General features: G+C 36.0%; 1 protein-coding gene across 3 annotated transcripts in view; it reads left to right on the forward strand.

Annotated features, from left to right (window-relative positions):
• Window positions 1-17,322, forward strand: part of HMCN1 (hemicentin 1) — a 477,402-nt gene that overhangs the window by 332,470 nt on the left and 127,610 nt on the right. For all 3 annotated transcript variants that reach the window (XR_007123082.1, XM_047705087.1, XM_047705088.1), the window contains exons 44-48: window positions 254-415; window positions 1,829-2,110; window positions 5,231-5,398; window positions 9,839-9,952; window positions 10,540-10,626. Coding sequence is in view for 2 of the 3 variants with exons in the window: in XM_047705087.1 (XP_047561043.1) it covers window positions 254-415; window positions 1,829-2,110; window positions 5,231-5,398; window positions 9,839-9,952; window positions 10,540-10,626 (813 nt within the window). In the remaining variant the exon portion in view is untranslated. The remainder of the gene's footprint in view (window positions 1-253; window positions 416-1,828; window positions 2,111-5,230; window positions 5,399-9,838; window positions 9,953-10,539; window positions 10,627-17,322) is intronic.

Genomic DNA, 17,322 nt, shown 5'->3' on the forward strand with positions numbered 1-17,322 from the left:
ATCTTGGTAAATACCTACTTTCCCTCCTGCCCCTCTTCTCCTTCCTTCTCCTCCTCCTTTTTGCATAGGATTATTTTACAGTGTCTTCTGTCTTTTAGGTAAGAAGCACCAAAGTTTTCAGTGAATAGGAAAAAAAATGATGGGTGCCTTTTAGGTCTTTGAACTAAGATGTAAATAAACGTACTTATCAGAGTGTGTACACAAAATGCTATATATTTTTGCTTCATATTCTGGCATTTTGTTTTCTTTGCAGGCTTGCCAGTGCTGACTGATTCTGCAGGGCGAGTCAGAACTTTATCTGGAGGCAGACAGTTACAGATCTCAGTTGTGGAAAAATCTGATGCAGGGCTATACACATGTGTGGCATCGAATGTTGCTGGAACTGCAAAGAAAGACTACGATCTGCAAGTCTACAGTAAATTATTGATTAGCCAGACTTCCTTTTAATCTTTCTGTTTTTCCTTTTTGCTTTTTCTTTATATCTTTAAGATACCTTCAAGGCAATATGGCTATAATATACCTATCCTAAGACTCACAAATTTAAACTGTGTTGACATAAACAACAGTTGCTTATTTCTGTCTGTTATTCATTTAACAACACAGCTGTGTACTGCATCAGCATGCTGATAAAAGACCCATCAATGTGGCTGTAATGTATTGTGGGCAGGAGAGTGGATGTGTGGAATGGGGAGAGATGGCATTGTATCATAGGGTATATTTGCAAAATGTAAAAATACCTCATTTTAAAGAATATTTAATTCGTATAAGATTTTAAAGTGTTTTAAATGTTCGCAGTATCTCATTTAACCTTTACATGAACTATGATGTGAAACAAAATTATTGTCTCCATTTTGCATATGTAGTCATCAAAGCCCAGATAGGTTCCCATGATTGACCAAGGTCACATGGCTTGATTGTAGTAGGACTGGCATTAGCCGTCAAGATGGCTAACACTGGCCCATGTTTCTTCCCCCACATACCTATGTATTAGAATTGGTCTAATTTTTTTTTCTTAGAATAAGTATCAGGTAAATTCAGTAGCAAATCTACAGAATAACTGGTGATCAGTGTGTTAACCAATTAGAGACTTATTCTCTCACATAATGAGAAGCCTGAGGTTGGCAGTCACTGGAGTTGATCAGAACCGTACTCATATCAAGACAGGAGATCTAGGCTTCTCCTGCTCCTAGCTCTGTGGTCTAAAGATCATTGCTGCAACTGTGGTATCAAGTCCACATTGAAGGCAAAAGTAAGGATAAGAAATGGTATGTTTTCCTTCCATCAGGACAGCAAAAAAATTCCCAACCCATTCCCCTCATCCCCCACGCCTACCAAGCAGATCTTTATTTAGATTTTATAGGCCCAAATTGATTCATGTGGCCACCTCCTTTTTAGGGAAGATTGAGACAAACAGTCTCAGCTTTTCAACTCCTGTCATGGAGGCTAGAGGGTAGAAGGAAGAAAGGAATTGATTGTGAGTGGGGTTATCATATCTATTTTAATGTTAATACTAGGAAGGCTTCTGTAAATTAGGGCTATGAAAGACAGGTTCAAGCATATAACTTGTTAAAAATCAGGAAAAGTAGCAAACACAAAACTTTTCTTACTGTGTTGATAGCTTTATTTCAAGCATGGCCACATTTAGAAACATTGGAGAGGAATTCCGCCTCTCAGTATAGCAATGCCATGTCAATTAGCCCTGGGCCTTTTCTTAGTACTTTTTGTTTCAACATCAAAAATGAGTTTAACTTTGGCTGATACAAATTCTTATGCAAGACTTGAAGCAGATATTTTCTACTTTACTCTTTTTTTTTTTTTTTTTTTTCAGTTCGACCAACTATATCCAATAGTGGCAGCCATCCTACTGAAATCATTGTTACTCGAGGGAAGAGTATTTCTTTGGAGTGCGAGGTGCAGGGTATTCCTCAGCCAAAAGTGACCTGGATGAAAGACGGTCGCCCTTTGACAAAGGGAAGGGGAATGGAAATATTGGATGAAGGTCGCATCCTTCAGCTGAAGAACATTCATGTATCTGACACAGGCCGTTATGTGTGTGTTGCTGTGAATGTAGCAGGAATGACTGACAGAAAATATGACTTAAGTGTACATAGTAAGTATAAAAAAGCTCAATAAGTCTGTGTTCTGGTTATTATATTCTGTAGCATCCTGGATGGGAAACATAAGCCGTCAGTGTTGAGTCTTTTATTTGTAGTCTGTGATTTTCTGCATATGCACCTTTTCTCTGGACCGGTCTCATCACTTATCCTTCTGTGCTTGACCTCCCATTTCTTCCCTTGCTGAAACAGGCAGACATTAGATGTTCTCTCAGAAAAGCACATAGTAAAGTAGGTTTAATTGTCTAATTGTCTTCTTCAAGTACTTTTGAACCAATGCTATCCCAAGTAATAGCCCTTGATTCTATGTTTTCCAAATTTGCTGTCTTGGTTAGTATAAGCCTAGGTTCCTTAGAATTTACTGACTCAGTATCAGCTGCTCATGAGTTGTACTGATGTCAGCTTTAATATTCCAATTAATGAGTCATAAATATCAAAAGGAATAGACCAAGTGTACATGTACTCAAGGACTGTTATTCATATGCATATAATTTGAATTGCAATTTTAATTTTTTCTTTTTTTTAATGCAGTTTATTTAAACTAAAAACAAAAACAAAAATAGTTTGCCCCCCCCCCCCCATGGCTAACTGTTCTCTGTACCTATGAACTTGGTTGTATTTATTTATTTGTTTGTTTTTATTTATTTTTAGTTTTAGTTTTTTTTAAACTATTATCAGTATCTTTTTTTATTATGTTCAATTACCCAACATATAGTACATTATTAGTTTTTGATGTAGTGTTCAATAATTCATTAGTTGCATAAAACACCCAGTGCTCATCACAACACGTGCCCTCCTTGATACCCATTTTTAGATTCCACTTCTAAGAGATCATACAGTATTTATCTTTTTGTCTGACTTATTTCATTTAGCATAATGCCCTTGAGATAATTCCATGTTGTTGCAAATGGCTAGATTTTATTCTTTTTTTTTTTAATGGCTGAATAATAACCCATTGTATATATATATCCTTTAATTCCTTTATCTAGTCATCCATCAATGGACATGGGTTGTTTCCATTGCTTGGCTTTTGTAAATAATGCTTCAATAAACATGGGGGGGGTGCATGTATCTTTTCAAGGCAGTGTTTTTGTTTTCTTCATATAAATACCTAGAAGTAAAATTGCTGAATCATATGGTGGTTCTAATTCTAATTTTTTGAGGAACCTTAAAAAACCTGTTTACCATAGTGGCTGCATGGATTTACAGTTTCACCAATAGGGCCCAGTGATTCTTTTTTCTCTTCATCATCCCTTTGCTATTTTTTTGTCTTTTTGATAACAGCCATTCAAACAGGTGTGAGGTGATATCTCATTGTGCTTTTGATTTGCATTCCCTGTTGATTAATTATGATGAGTACATTTTCATGCACCTTTTAACCATCTGTACAGCTTTCTTGGAAAAATAATTATTCATATCTTTGCCCATATTTAATTGATTGTTTGGGGTATTGAATTATATGGATTCTTTATATATTTTTTATATTAGCCCCGTATCAGATATATGATTTGCAAGTATTTTCTCCCATTCAGTGGGTCGCCTTTTCATTTTGTTGATTGTTTCCTTTTCTGTGCAGAAAGTTTTTACTGTGATGTAATGCCGAGAGTTATTTTTGCTTTTGTAGTTTTTTATTTTTGGTGTCACATTCGAAAAATCATCTCTAAGACCTGTGTCAAAGGGCTTATGTTTTCTTCTAGGAGTTTTATGGTTTCGCGTCTTATGTTCAAGCCTTAATCCATTATTCATTTTTATGTATGGTATAAGATAATTGTCCAATTTCATTCTTTTGCCTTTGGCTATTCAATTTTCCCAGCACTATTAATTGAAGAGACTATCTTTCCCCCAGCAGATATGCCTGACTCCTTTGTTGTAAATTAATTGATCATATATGAGTGGGTTCATTTCTGGGCTCTCTATTCTGTACCATTGATTTATATGTCTGTTTTTATGCCAATACCATGCTGTTTTAATTACTATAGCTTCAGAAAATAGTTTGAAATTTTAGAACATGATGCCTCCCACTTTGTTCTTTCTCAAGATTGCTTTGATTATTTGGGTCTTTTGTGGTTCCATATAAGGTTTAGTATTGTTTATTTCTATTTTTGTGGAAGATGCCTTTGGAATCTTGATAGGGATTGCATTACAACGCATATTACTTTGAGTAGTATGGACATTTTGACAGTATTATTCCCCAATCCTTTTATCTGTGCCTTCTTCAGATTCTTTCATTATTGTCTTGTAGTCTTCAACATACAGGTCTTTCACTTCTATGGTTAATTTATTCCATGTATTTTATTCTTTTTGATGCAATTGTAAGTGGGATTGTTTTCTTACTTTCACTTTCTGATATTTCATTATTACTATAGAGAAATGCAATAGACTTTGTGTATTAATTTTGTATCCTGCAACTTTAATGAATTCATTTATTAGTTCTAACAGTTTTTGGATAGAATCTCTAGGAATTGCATTATTTTTAACTCATGGGGGCTTGAACTCACAACCTGAGGTCAAGACCTGAGCTGAAATCAAGAGTCAGATTGGTAACTGACTGAGCAACCCAGGTGCCCCTACAATTTTTAAATCTACAGAAATAATGATAAATTTCATAGACAATCTTATCACCTGAATCCATTTAGGATGTGCACAAAGTCCAGTATTAATATCCTGTAGTTTGAAGCAAATATGTGAGCCAAAGCTAACATAATCAGAATGTAAAAGAGAAGTTTCAATATTAAGCATCTTTTTTTGTTTGATTGCTTCTTATTTTTAGGATTGGAATTACTTGTTAGAAAATTCTGCCTATAAAAAGGTCATGTGTCCATATTAGAGATTTACCGGACGAGATGAGTGACTCATAGAAAATCATTCACCACCAATAGAATAACAATATGAAAGTCATTTACTGCTATGAGTGGGGAAGAAGCAACATTTTTATTTCCAGGAATGTCACACTAAAAATATTGCTACTTCTAATAAGCTCATTGTTTTGATTACTTATTTTGCTTATGTTGACCAGGCAATGGAAGTTATCTTATTAACCATAGGCTGTTGAGGATTTGGTGTTTGATATATATTAGCTAACTTCTTTTCCTTTTCTTATTTGTTCTATCATACAGCCCCTCCAAGCATCATAGGAAACCATGGGATACCTGAAAATACCAGTGTCGTGGAAAAGAACTCAGTGTCTCTGACTTGTGAAGCTTCAGGAATTCCCCTGCCTTCCATTACCTGGCTTAAAGATGGATGGCCTGTCAGCCTTAGCAGTTCTGTGAGAATTCTCTCAGGTATTAGAGATTTTCATACCCTGGCAATCTGGTTAGCTTAATATGGCCACCGTTTCCCCTTAATTTCTCTGTATTTCATTTTTTTCTTTTTGATCTAGTGGCTTACTCTAATGCTGATCCTATTAAGAAAAAAATATTTAGAAGGACATCAGATGCTACATGAAAAGGAGGCAGGGAAATCTCCAGATATCTGTAGATCCTATTAATCTTGGCACTTGCTTATTACTTAAATCATGGGGATGTCAGAGCATTCATGCTTCAATGAGTATCAACCCATCTGAAAAGTGAGGACAAAAAGAAGTGCTGAAATTGAAGCCAGAGTCTAGAACAAACCATATTATATGACAAATCTCCATTAACCAAGTACTTCATCTGAGTGATCTTTGTATTTCCAGGATAAGTTAGTTTCCTGTGAGTTAGGACTTTATCATTATTCAGCTTATTTCTCATCTGATTATGTAAGAAAGTGTATTAGCTTGTCCTTTATGGACCCGTGCGAGCATGAAGAGACGGGTCTTGATGCCATGCCCCAGGCGTCTGCCCTTCACCCCTTTAGTAATGCTTTGGATACAGACCAAGAAAACAATCGTGCCAAGCTGTGGTTAAGAAAAGGCTTGAACACTTTGAAGAATACCCAATGTGTTGAGTGAAGACATCTGAATTCAAACACACCTCACCCTGGAACATTTGTGTTTAACCTAACAAAATGAAAGTTAAATAAACTCTTGTGCTTACATTAAAAAAAAAAAAAAAAAAAAAAAACAATGATGAGGGGCGCCTGGGTGGCTCAGTGGATTAAGCCTCCTCCTCTTGATTTCCTCTCAGGTCATGATCTCATGGTTGTGAGATCAAGCCCTGCATTGGGCTAGAGCTGAGCAGGGAGTTCTCTCCTACTCTCTCTCCCTCTGCCCATCACCCTGCTTGCACACACTCTCTCTCTAAAACAAATAAATAAATTTTTAAAAAAATGATGAAAATGTAGGTGACATATAGCTTCAGAATTCTTCATATAAGATCTCTGAATCGTGTTTGTAATTCAGTATGCATTAACAGTGTAATGTGGTTATCAAGAAAATAAATGCAATATTTTACCACATTAATAAAATATATTTTCATGAATAAAAAAAGGAAGAGACCAGTTGTATTCCAACTTACTCATTAGGAAGACTAGAGGAAGGATTTGTTGACGATATTTTGAAAGAAGGGTAGCCATGATGGTAAATTATTACAAAATAATTTACATTTCTGATTGTATTTAACCTGGAAAAATAAACTGTGTGAAACCTTATGGTTACATAGTGAAAATTAAATTCAAATACTTGAAGAACCATGACACAGAAAAAGATTATGTTGGTTGTGTCTAGTTCCAGAGGTTAAAAGCAATGCCAGTATGGAAGATTCCAGGGACAGATATCGGTCTGAATATAAGCAACTTAAAAAATATTTATATTGTTTAAAGTCAAGGTGAACTATTTTTAAGAGTAAGTAATCTTCTACTTCCAGATTTGTTCAAATGAAGTTTAAATTTCCACTTTTGAAGAGTTTTTTTTTTTTTCCCAGAAAAGATCCTTTCCTAGTGTTTCAATTAGGTTTAAATAAGGTCCCTCTGTTTTTTCAAGATGTTGGTCTGTAAATGATAGAAGCTTGATGAAGAATATGTATTGCTATCATTATTATATTTATTGCCTATAATTCTCACTAGATTCATGATCTCAAGCAAGTTACTTAACTTTGCTAACTTCCATCTCTTAACTTATAAAGTGAAGGTATTAATAGTATTTGCCTCTTACGGTTTTTGTAAAGATGAAATGGGCCCATGTACATATGTAAAGCAGTTAATACAGCACCTACTTATATGGTAACATCCAATATATGTTTGCCATTGCCATAGACAACTGGGTGAAAGGTCTAGGTGTCCCTATCCTGGGAATTTTCCTATTTCCTTACTACATTGTTTTCCTTTGCACAGGTGTCCCAGTCTCTGTTGATCTTAGGAAATGCATACTAATGGTAAAGGTTTTATTACAATTTGGTTACCAAAATCCTGAGCCCATTATCTTCCTATCTTGAAATTATCTTCATATCTTTGACTTTTTAAAATTCTTGAAGTCACTGAAAAAGGAGGACTTTTTAAAAATATAATAGCTACATCAGGGCTCCTGGAAATGAAAAAGGCAAGATCGTTGTGATGTACCGCTATCACAAAGAGTGAGGAACTCTGGCTTATTATAGATTTATGGGAGTGGCATTTTGGTTTTATTTAGTTTTGTTTTGCTTGTTTTGCTTGACTAGCAGCTGGAGATCCCTGAGTGAACACATTAAAAGTATTTGACCTTGTGACGCTGCCAAAGGAGTCATTCAGTTTTACAGTCTGAACATGTGTATTGTGCAATAGATGAATGAGAATCAGATGAATGGCATATGACTTGCTTGGTCATTGGTCTGCTGCACACTTCTATTCCATTAAGATTAATTCTCCTGCGATTTTAAGTACAGATTTTCTGAAAGCTGTATTTTTCTGAAGACCCTGTCATTGTTAGCAAGTTTTCTGCCAAGAACAGATAGCTGCTATAAGAATTTAATAGGTACAAGAAACATCTCCATTTAAGTAGAACTTACTGTCCAATCTTTTTGTTGTTTTTCACTGGATTAAGTGAGAGGACCAGGAAATGAGAGAAAGATCATGAGGCAAGAGGCTGAGGTTCGCAGAGCTAGCAGTAACTCTTAACAGCTGTACTGATTGAATATCTCTCAACTGGAATCATGTTATGGTCTCATTCATCTGAAGTAGCAGTGAGTGCTTGACTCCTCGCCTAATTAACACGAGGGTTTTTTTTGACATGTTTAGATAATTTCTGTATTTAACTTTCCTTATTTAAATGCAGTTTGGGGGGAAGAATTGAATTCTTTTAATCAGCTTTGTTTATGTAAATAAGTTACTACTGAGTTTGCCTTTCAACCAGTTGAGGATGGGGAGGTTGCTTCCAGGAAAAGCTCAGTGACAGCTTGTTGTGTTTAGGAAAAGAGAAAACAGATGGACTTTCCTGACAACTCTAGAGCCAGGTGAATATTCACATGAAAATTTCATGTTCTACCATTTTGGTTTGTTTTAGTTCCAGTTCAGGGTTTCAAGCAAAAATATACCAGGTAGGAAAGTATTATGAAATCTAAGACATGATTTACTTTTTTTTTTTTTTTTTTCCTGAAAATTTACTTCTCAAAAGATTTCAAGGACTCTGTCAGTGCCTGTTTGTTTTCTGCAGGCTTTGTGTCAGGCCCATTTTCTGCCTCCTCTTCATTTGTACTTCGAGGGAGTTTCTTTCCAAATCCCATCCTTTCGCATGTGAGAGTGGCCCTCTCAGTCTGCAAGCATTTCTTGGATGAAGAAGTATAACCTTTATTACATAGATGTTCAAAGTATAAAAAGTAATAAAGCAGAATTGCACGAGCGAAGCAAGGGACCCCCTGTAGACTTGGATCGAAATAATTCTAGGATTCCACGAGACATCATTGGAAACCAGTAGTCAGGTCTTCGGGGTTTCTCCCATTCCTCCCATACTGATGTCATCCCAATCTGGGATGCTGGTGTAGACCCCTTTCTCACATTCCCAATTCACAACTCAGTGGCAAACTGGGAATCTTTTCTCAACCATCCTGTCATAGTTGTCCTTCTAAAAGCACAGGTCTTTTTTGTTTGTTTGTTTGCACACTTCCATAGCTTTAAGTGAACACAGTAAAGTCCAGTTTCCTTAGCGTAGCATTCAAGGGCCCACATTGTGGGCATCTACCAACCATTACCCCAGCTAGCCTCATCTGTCTCTATTTGCTCCACCTGCTCTCCTCTAAGTACCAAACTCACATCTGCTTTCTACTCTATATCCACATTCATACTCTACCTATAATGGTGTCTCTTAACTCTTCCCTGTAGTGAAATAAACTCGCCTTTGGGGTACCTGGGTGGTGTAGTTGGCTAAGCATCGGACTCTTAGTTTTGGTCCAGGTCGTGATCTCAGGGTCATGAGATCAAGCCTCATGTTAGGCTCTGCGCTAAGTGTGGAGTCTGCTTGAGATTCTCTCTCCCTCTCCCTGCCCCTTCTGCTCATGCTCTCTCTCTCTCTCTTTCAAATAAATAAATAAATCTTTAGATATGCTTGCCTCTTGAGATTATGTTCAAACATCACATCTCTGAAACTCCATATTTTTGCTTATTGTCACTTAGCATTGTATTTATTTTTTAGCCTTTGAACCAGAAAATTCTTCTGAATTATCTTTTCTGCTGCCTATAGGCTTAAAGCATATGATTTTTTAAAAGCTTGATATTAATGAATGTTAAAGTCCTTTGAAGTATATTGACTGAATTTTATCCAAATTGAGCATTACTTAGCCAACTGGTAAAGTCACAGATTTCTTTTTGAGTCATCTGGTGGTTTGCTTCCCCAGGAGGCAGGACTCTGCGGTTGATGCAGACCAGAGTAGAAGATGCTGGCCAGTATACTTGTGTTGTAAGGAATGCAGCTGGTGAAGAAAGGAAAATCTTTGGGCTTTCAGTATTAGGTATTTTTATAATTTTCAATATCTAGAAAAACAATGTAATTGGCTTAATACATTCTGGATATAGTTGAATTTTATCTACAGCTTGATCTCACATTTATGTATTTGTTGGCCCCTAGACTGACACTCTTGGCAGTAATTCAATGTTAAAATAATTTGGATGTGATTAGTTGGGTTAAAATGGCTGAAATGCTGTGTCTTTTCAGTTCACAACTGTTGAGACTCTGATAACTTTTTTAACGTGAATACTTATCAAAGTTACAGTGGGAGAAATAAATGTCTAATAAATATTCTTATTAACTTGTTGACATTTTTTTTACTTGTTTATCCAGACTTTATAACTTCTGTTACAATAAAATTCATTATAATTGAATTCATGACATATAAGTTTATATCTTAAAATTAGAATTGATCAAAATGGTTTTATGACATTATTCTGGTAAACAAATAATGATATTTTGGAGGTTTGTTTTAAAGTTATAGCTTAATAAATATATAAACATAGATGCCTCTGGCATAACAACACTGCTGTTAGAATTGTTGTTTACTTTTTCTGATTTTTTTCTTCATTTAATTTTCTTTTTCTTTAGTGCCACCTCGCATTGTGAGTGAAAATACATTGGAACATGTGAAGGTAAAAGAGAAGCAGAGTGTTACACTGACCTGTGAAGTGACAGGTAAGGGACTTAGCTCTTGAACTTGTGTTGTTCTCCACTCACTGATTATTTCTACACTATATATCTTAATTAGTTGAGAAAAAAATCACACTACTATAAATAGCATTTGAAATTGAATTCTCGTTGAGAACGGCCAGTGGAAGTGTAGGAGGAATTTTCTCAGATTCTGTGGAAATAAGAATACTCCTACATCCTACACCAACAAATTTTACCATCTTTACCAGTGATGCAGTGTATTATTGTAGTAAAAGAAAATAAATCTCTAAGAGGACATTTTCAAGTCTGTTTGGGGTTTCTTTTTAGTTTTCTGTTTGTTTGCTTGTTTGTTTTTAGTAAAGATGGTCATGGAGTTTTAAAATGGGAGCAGCACATAACATCTTACAGAAAGCCAGCGTTTTAGGGGAAATTTGATTAGCTTCTTATTTTGTAGTTTATATGCCATGCATGAGCAATAAATTTAAGTAAGCAAAGAAATGTTTCTACTTTAAGCAAGGTGGATATAAAGAATGTGTTATATACTATTACTTAGCCTGCTATTTTTTTTTCCCTAGAAATGTTATGGTAAGTAACAACTGTTGCATAGGGACCAGCCGACTAAATTTTATAACATCCTCCCCTTGAGGTCTAGTTTGTTTTTGTTTTTTTTTTTTTTTTACATTGGCATTTGATTTTCAGTTATTTTTTATTTTTTCTCTTAGTTTTATTGAGATGTAATTGACATATAACAATGTATAAGTTTAAGGTGTACAACATAACGATTATATGTATATAGATAGATGATAGATAGATGGATGAATATATACTTCAAAATGAGCACCACAATAAGTTTAAACATTCATCATCTCACGTAGTTACAGGTTTTTTTTCTTGTGATGGAACTTTTAAGATCGATTCTCTTAGCAGCTCTCAAATATATAATACTGTATTGTTAGCTGTAGTAACCGTGCTATGCATTACAGGCCCAGAACTTACTTGTCTTGTGACTGGAAATTTGTACCTTCTGAGCACCTTCAACCATTTCCCCCACCTTCCTCTGTCTCTGGCAAGCGCCAGTCTTTTCTTGGTTGCTGTGAGCTTTGATTTTATCAAGTCACACATATAAGTGAGATCATACAGTATTTGTTTTCTCTGCCTGACTTGTTCACTTAGCTTAATGCCCTCACGGTCCATCCATCCTGTTGCAAATGGCAGAATTTCCTTCTTCTTTATGGCTGAATGACATTCCATTGTGTATGTGTGTGTGTGTCTGTATACATACACACACATACACACCTCATTTTCCTTATCCATTCACCTGTCAATGGACACTTAGGTTGCTTTCGTATTTAAATTATTGTGAATAATGCTGCAGTGAACATGGTAATGCAGATATCTTTTCAAAATAGTGATTTCAGTATTTTCAAATATATGCCCAGAAGGAGAATCACTAGATCATGTGGTAATTCTGTTTTTAATTTTTTGAGATCTCCATACTGTTTTCTGTAGGAGCTATGTCAATTTGCATTTCCACTAACTGTGCACAGTTTTGTCCACATTTTCACAGACACTTGTTATCTCTTGTCTTTTTGAGAATAGCCATTCTAACAGGTGTAAGGTGATATCTCATTCTGGTTTTTATTTGCATTTCCCAATGATCAGAGATGTTAAGCATCTTTTCATGTACCTGTTTGCCACCTGTATGTCTTCTTTGGAAAAATGTCTATTCTGGTCCTTTGCCAATTTTTAAAATTACATTATTTGACTTTTTGTTATTAAGTTCCTTCTGTATTTTGAGTATTAATCCTTTATCAGATATGTGGTATGCAAATATTTTCTCTGCTTCCATAGGTTGCCTTTTTATTTTGTCAATGATTTCTTTTTTTTTTTAAAGATTTTGTTTATTTATTTGACAGAGAGAAATCACAAGCAGGCAGAGAGGCAGGCAGAGAGAGAGAGGAGGAAGCAGGCTCCCCGCTGAGCAGAGAGCCCGATGCGGGGCTCGATCCCAGGACCCTGAGATCATGACCTGAGCCTAAGGCAGTGGCTTAACCCACTGAGCCACCCAGGCGCCCCTGTCAATGATTTCTTTTGCTAGGCAGAAGCTTTTTAGTTTCGTGGACTCCCACTTGTTTATTTTTATTATTTTTGCTTGTGATTTTAGTGTCATATCCAAGAAATCCTTTCTCAGGCTGATGTCAGAGAGTTTTGTCCCTATGCTTTCTTCTAGGAGTTTTATGATTCCAATCTTACCCTTAAGTCTTTAATCCATTTCAAGTTAAGTTTTGTGACTGGTGTAGGACAGGGGTCTAGTTTTAGTCTTTTGCATGTGAATATCTAATTTTTCCAACATCACTTATTGAAGAGGCTACCTTTTTCTGTCAACTATTCTTGAATCCCTTATCCAAATATTAGTTGCCTTATATGCCAGAGTTTATTTCTTTGTGCATAATTCTGTTCCATTGGTCTATTTTTTTTTTAAATGCCAATGCCATACTGTTTGGATTACCTTAGCTTTGTATTACAATTTTAAATCAGGAAGTTTGATGCCTTCAAGCTTTGTTCTTTCTCAGAATTGCTTTGTCTGTTTGGGTCTTTTGGGGCCAAATGAATTTTCTGACATTTTTCTATTTCTATAAAAAAGCCATTAGAATCTTCATAGTGAGTGCATTGAATCCATAAATGGCTTTGTTTTTGTCTTTGTGTTTTATGTTGAAAATAAAGGGCTTTGAGTGGTATGGACATTTTTTTTTTTTAAAGATTTTATTTATTTATTTGACAGACAGAGATCACAAATAGGCAGAGAGGCAGGCAGAGAGAGAGGAGGAAGCAGGCTCCCTGCTGAGCAGAGAGCCCGATGTGGGGCTCGATCCCAGAACCCTGGGATCATGACCTGAGCTGAAGGCAGAGGCTTTAACCCACTGAGCCACCCAGGCGCCCTAGTTCCCAGTTTTTGAGTCCCTAAGCTGGCTTCTCAACTGAAAATAGATAATTTCCATAGTAAATGAAGGAATAAAAATCAGTGTGTTTTTTTTGTGTTTTTTTTTTTTTTCAGCATAACAGTATTCATTATTTTTGCACCACACCCAGTGCTCCATGCAATCCGTGCCCTCTACAATACCCACCACCTGGTGCCCCCAACCTCCCACCCCCCACCCCTTCAAAATTCTCAGATCGTTTTTAAGAGTCCATAGTCTCTCATGGTTCACCTCCTCTTCCAATTTCCCTCAACTCCCTTCTCCTCTCCATCTCCCCTTGTCCTCCATGCTATTTGTTATGCTCCACAAATAAGTGAAACCATATGATAATTGACTCTCTCTGCTTGACTTATTTCACTCAGCATAATCTCTTCCAGTCCCGTCCATGTTGCTACAAAACTTGGGTATTCATCCTTTCTTTTTTCCTTTTTTTTTTTTTTTTACAGCTTTATAAACATATATTTTTATCCCCAGGGGTACAGGTCTGCGAATCGCCAGGTTTACACACTTCACAGCACTCACCATAGCACATACCCTCCCTAATATCCATAACCCCACCCCCTTCTCCCAACCCCCTCCCCCCATCAAACCTCAGTTTGTTTTGTGACATTAAGAGTCACTTATGGTTTGTCTCCCTCCCAATCCCATCTTGTTTCATTTACTCTTCTCCTACCCCCTCGACCCCCCATGTTGCATCTCCTCTCCCTCATATCAGGGAGATCATATGATAGTTGTCTTTCTCCGATTGACTTATTTCGTTAAGCATGATACCCTCTAGTTCCATCCACGTCGTCGCAAATGGCAAGATTTCATTTCTTTTGATGGCTGCATAGTATTCCATTGTGTATATATACCACATCTTCTTTATCCATTCGTCTGTAGATGGACATCTAGGTTCTTTCCATAGTTTGGCTATTGTAGACATTGCTGCTATAAACATTCGGGTGCACGTGCCCCTTCGGATCACTACGTTTGTATCTTTAGGGTAAATACCCAGCAGTGCAATTGCTGGGTCATAGGGTAGTTCTATTTTCAACATTTTGAGGAACCTCCATGCTGTTTTCCAGAGTGGTTGCACCAGCTTGCATTCCCACCAACAGTGTAGGAGGGTTCCCCTTTCTCCGCATCCTCGCCAGCATCTGTCATTTCCTGACTTGTTAATTTTAGCCATTCTGACTGGTGTGAGGTGATATCTCATGGTGGTTTTGATTTGTATTTCCCTGATGCCGAGTGATATGGAGCACTTTTTCATGTGTCTGTTGGCCATCTGGATGTCTTCTTTGCAGAAATGTCTGTTCATGTCCTCTGCCCATTTCTTGATCGGATTATTTGTTCTTTGGGTGTTGAGTTTGCTAAGTTCTTTATAGATTTTGGACACTAGCCCTTTATCTGATATGTCATTTGCAAATATCTTCTCCCATTCTGTCAGTTGTCTTTTGGTTTTGTTCACTGTTTCCTTTGCTGTGCAAAAGCTTTTGATCTTGATAAAATCCCAAAAGTTCATTTTTGCCCTTGCTTCCCTTGCCTTTGGTGATGTTCCTAGGAAGATGTTGCTGCGGCTGAGGTCGAAGAGGTTGCTGCCTGTGTTCTCCTCGAGGATTTTGATGGATTCCTTTCTCACATTGAGATCCTTCATCCATTTTGAGTCTATTTTCGTGTGTGGTGTAAGGAAATGATCCAATTTCATTTTTCTGCATGTGGCTGTCCAATTTTCCCAACACCATTTATTGAAGAGGCTGTCTTTGTTCCATTGGACATTCTTTCCTGCTTTGTCAAAGATGAGTTGACCATAGAGTTGAGGGTCCATTTCTGGGCTCTCTATTCTGTTCCATTGATCTATGTGTCTGTTTTTGTGCCAGTACCATGCTGTCTTGATGATGACAGCTTTGTAATAGAGCTTGAAGTCCGGAATTGTGATGCCACCAACTTTGGCTTTCTTTTTCAATATTCCTTTGGCTATTCGAGGTCTTTTCTGGTTCCATATAAATTTTAGGATTCTTTGTTCCATTTCTTTGAAAAAAATGGATGGTACTTTGATAGGAATTGCATTAAATGTGTAGATTGCTTTAGGTAGCATAGACATTTTCACAATATTTATTCTTCCAATCCAGGAGCATGGAACATTTTTCCATTTCTTTGTGTCTTCCTCAATTTCTTTCATGAGTACTTTATAGTTTTCTGAGTATAGATTCTTAGTCTGGTATGGACATTTTAATAATACTAGTTCTTCCAATCCGAATATAAGATATATTTGCATTTATTCATGTCTTTTTCAACTCCTTTCATCATTCGGTAACTTTCACTTCCTTAGTTAGATTTATTCAGATTCTTGTCTGAATGATCTTTCCTTTGTTGAGAGTGGATATTAAGGTCCCCAACTGTTATTGTATTGCTGTTTATTTCCGCCTTTCATTCTATTAATATTTATTTTATATATTTAGTTGTTCCAATGTTGGGTGCATAAATATTTATAGTTACTATATCTTCCTGAGAATTGACTCTTTTATCATTGCATAATGATAATGATTCTTTGTCTCTTTTGACCATTTTTAGCTTTAAGTTTATTTTGTCTGAGATAAAAGCAGCTATTCCTGCTTTCTTTTGGGTGCCATATGCTTGAAATATCTTTTTATGCCATATGCTTGAAATATCTTTTTATATCCCTTCACTCTCAGTCTATGTGTATCTTTGAAGTTATGTGTATCTTTGAAGCTAAAGTGAGTCTCTTATAGGCCCCATATTAGTGAATCTTATTTTTTATAATGCATTCAGTCATCCTGTCTTTTGGAGAATTTAATCCATTTATGTTAAAGTAATTATTGATGGGTAAGGACTTACTATTGCCATTTGTTCATTGTTTGCTGGTTGTTTTGTTGATCCTTTATTCCTTGCCTCTTCCCTTGCTATTTTCTTTTGTGATTTGATGACTTTTTTGTAGCAGTATGCTTTGACTCCTTTATCATAATCTTTTATGCAACTAGTATAGGTTTTTCTTTACCATAGGGCTTACATAAAATATCTTATATCTTATTTAAGGCTGATAACAACTTTACTTTGACAGTATATGTAAACTTTACTTTTACTCTCTCCCCCTCACACTTTAGGTTATTGATGTGGCGGTTTTTATACATTTTACAGGTATCCAATAACAAATTATTTTGTAGTTATAACTATTTTAACTATTATTATTATATATTATTATTATAACTATTTTAAATACGTTTACTTTCTAACTCTTAAACTAGAGTTGTAAATGAATTACACACCACTGTTACAATCATAGAGACTGTAACTTTAACTACATATTTTCCATTACCAGTGACTTTTTGTACACACATTCATATGTTTTACAACATTAATTATCATCCTTGCATTTCCACTTGAGAATGTCCCTAGCATTTCTTGAAAGGCAGATCCAGTGGTGATGAACTGCCTCAACTTTTGTTTGTTCAAGAAAATATTTATCTTTCCCTCCTACTTTGCCAGCTAGAGTGTTCTTGATTGACAGTTCCTTTTTCTTTTAATATTTTGAATATATTATCCTATTCTTTCCTGGCATACAAAATAGGTCTTATTTTTGAAAAATCAGCCTAAAGTCTTATGGGGGTTCCCTTGTAATATACTTTTCTCTTGCTGCTTTCAAATTCTGTCTTTGTCTTTGACTTTTGAAAATATGATTATAATGTGTCTCAGTATAGCCCTTTTCAGTTCAACCAATGTGGGGTCCTTTGAGCCTCATGAA

This window comes from Lutra lutra, chromosome 15, assembly GCF_902655055.1.
Source record: "Lutra lutra chromosome 15, mLutLut1.2, whole genome shotgun sequence".
NCBI lineage: Eukaryota > Metazoa > Chordata > Mammalia > Carnivora > Mustelidae > Lutra > Lutra lutra.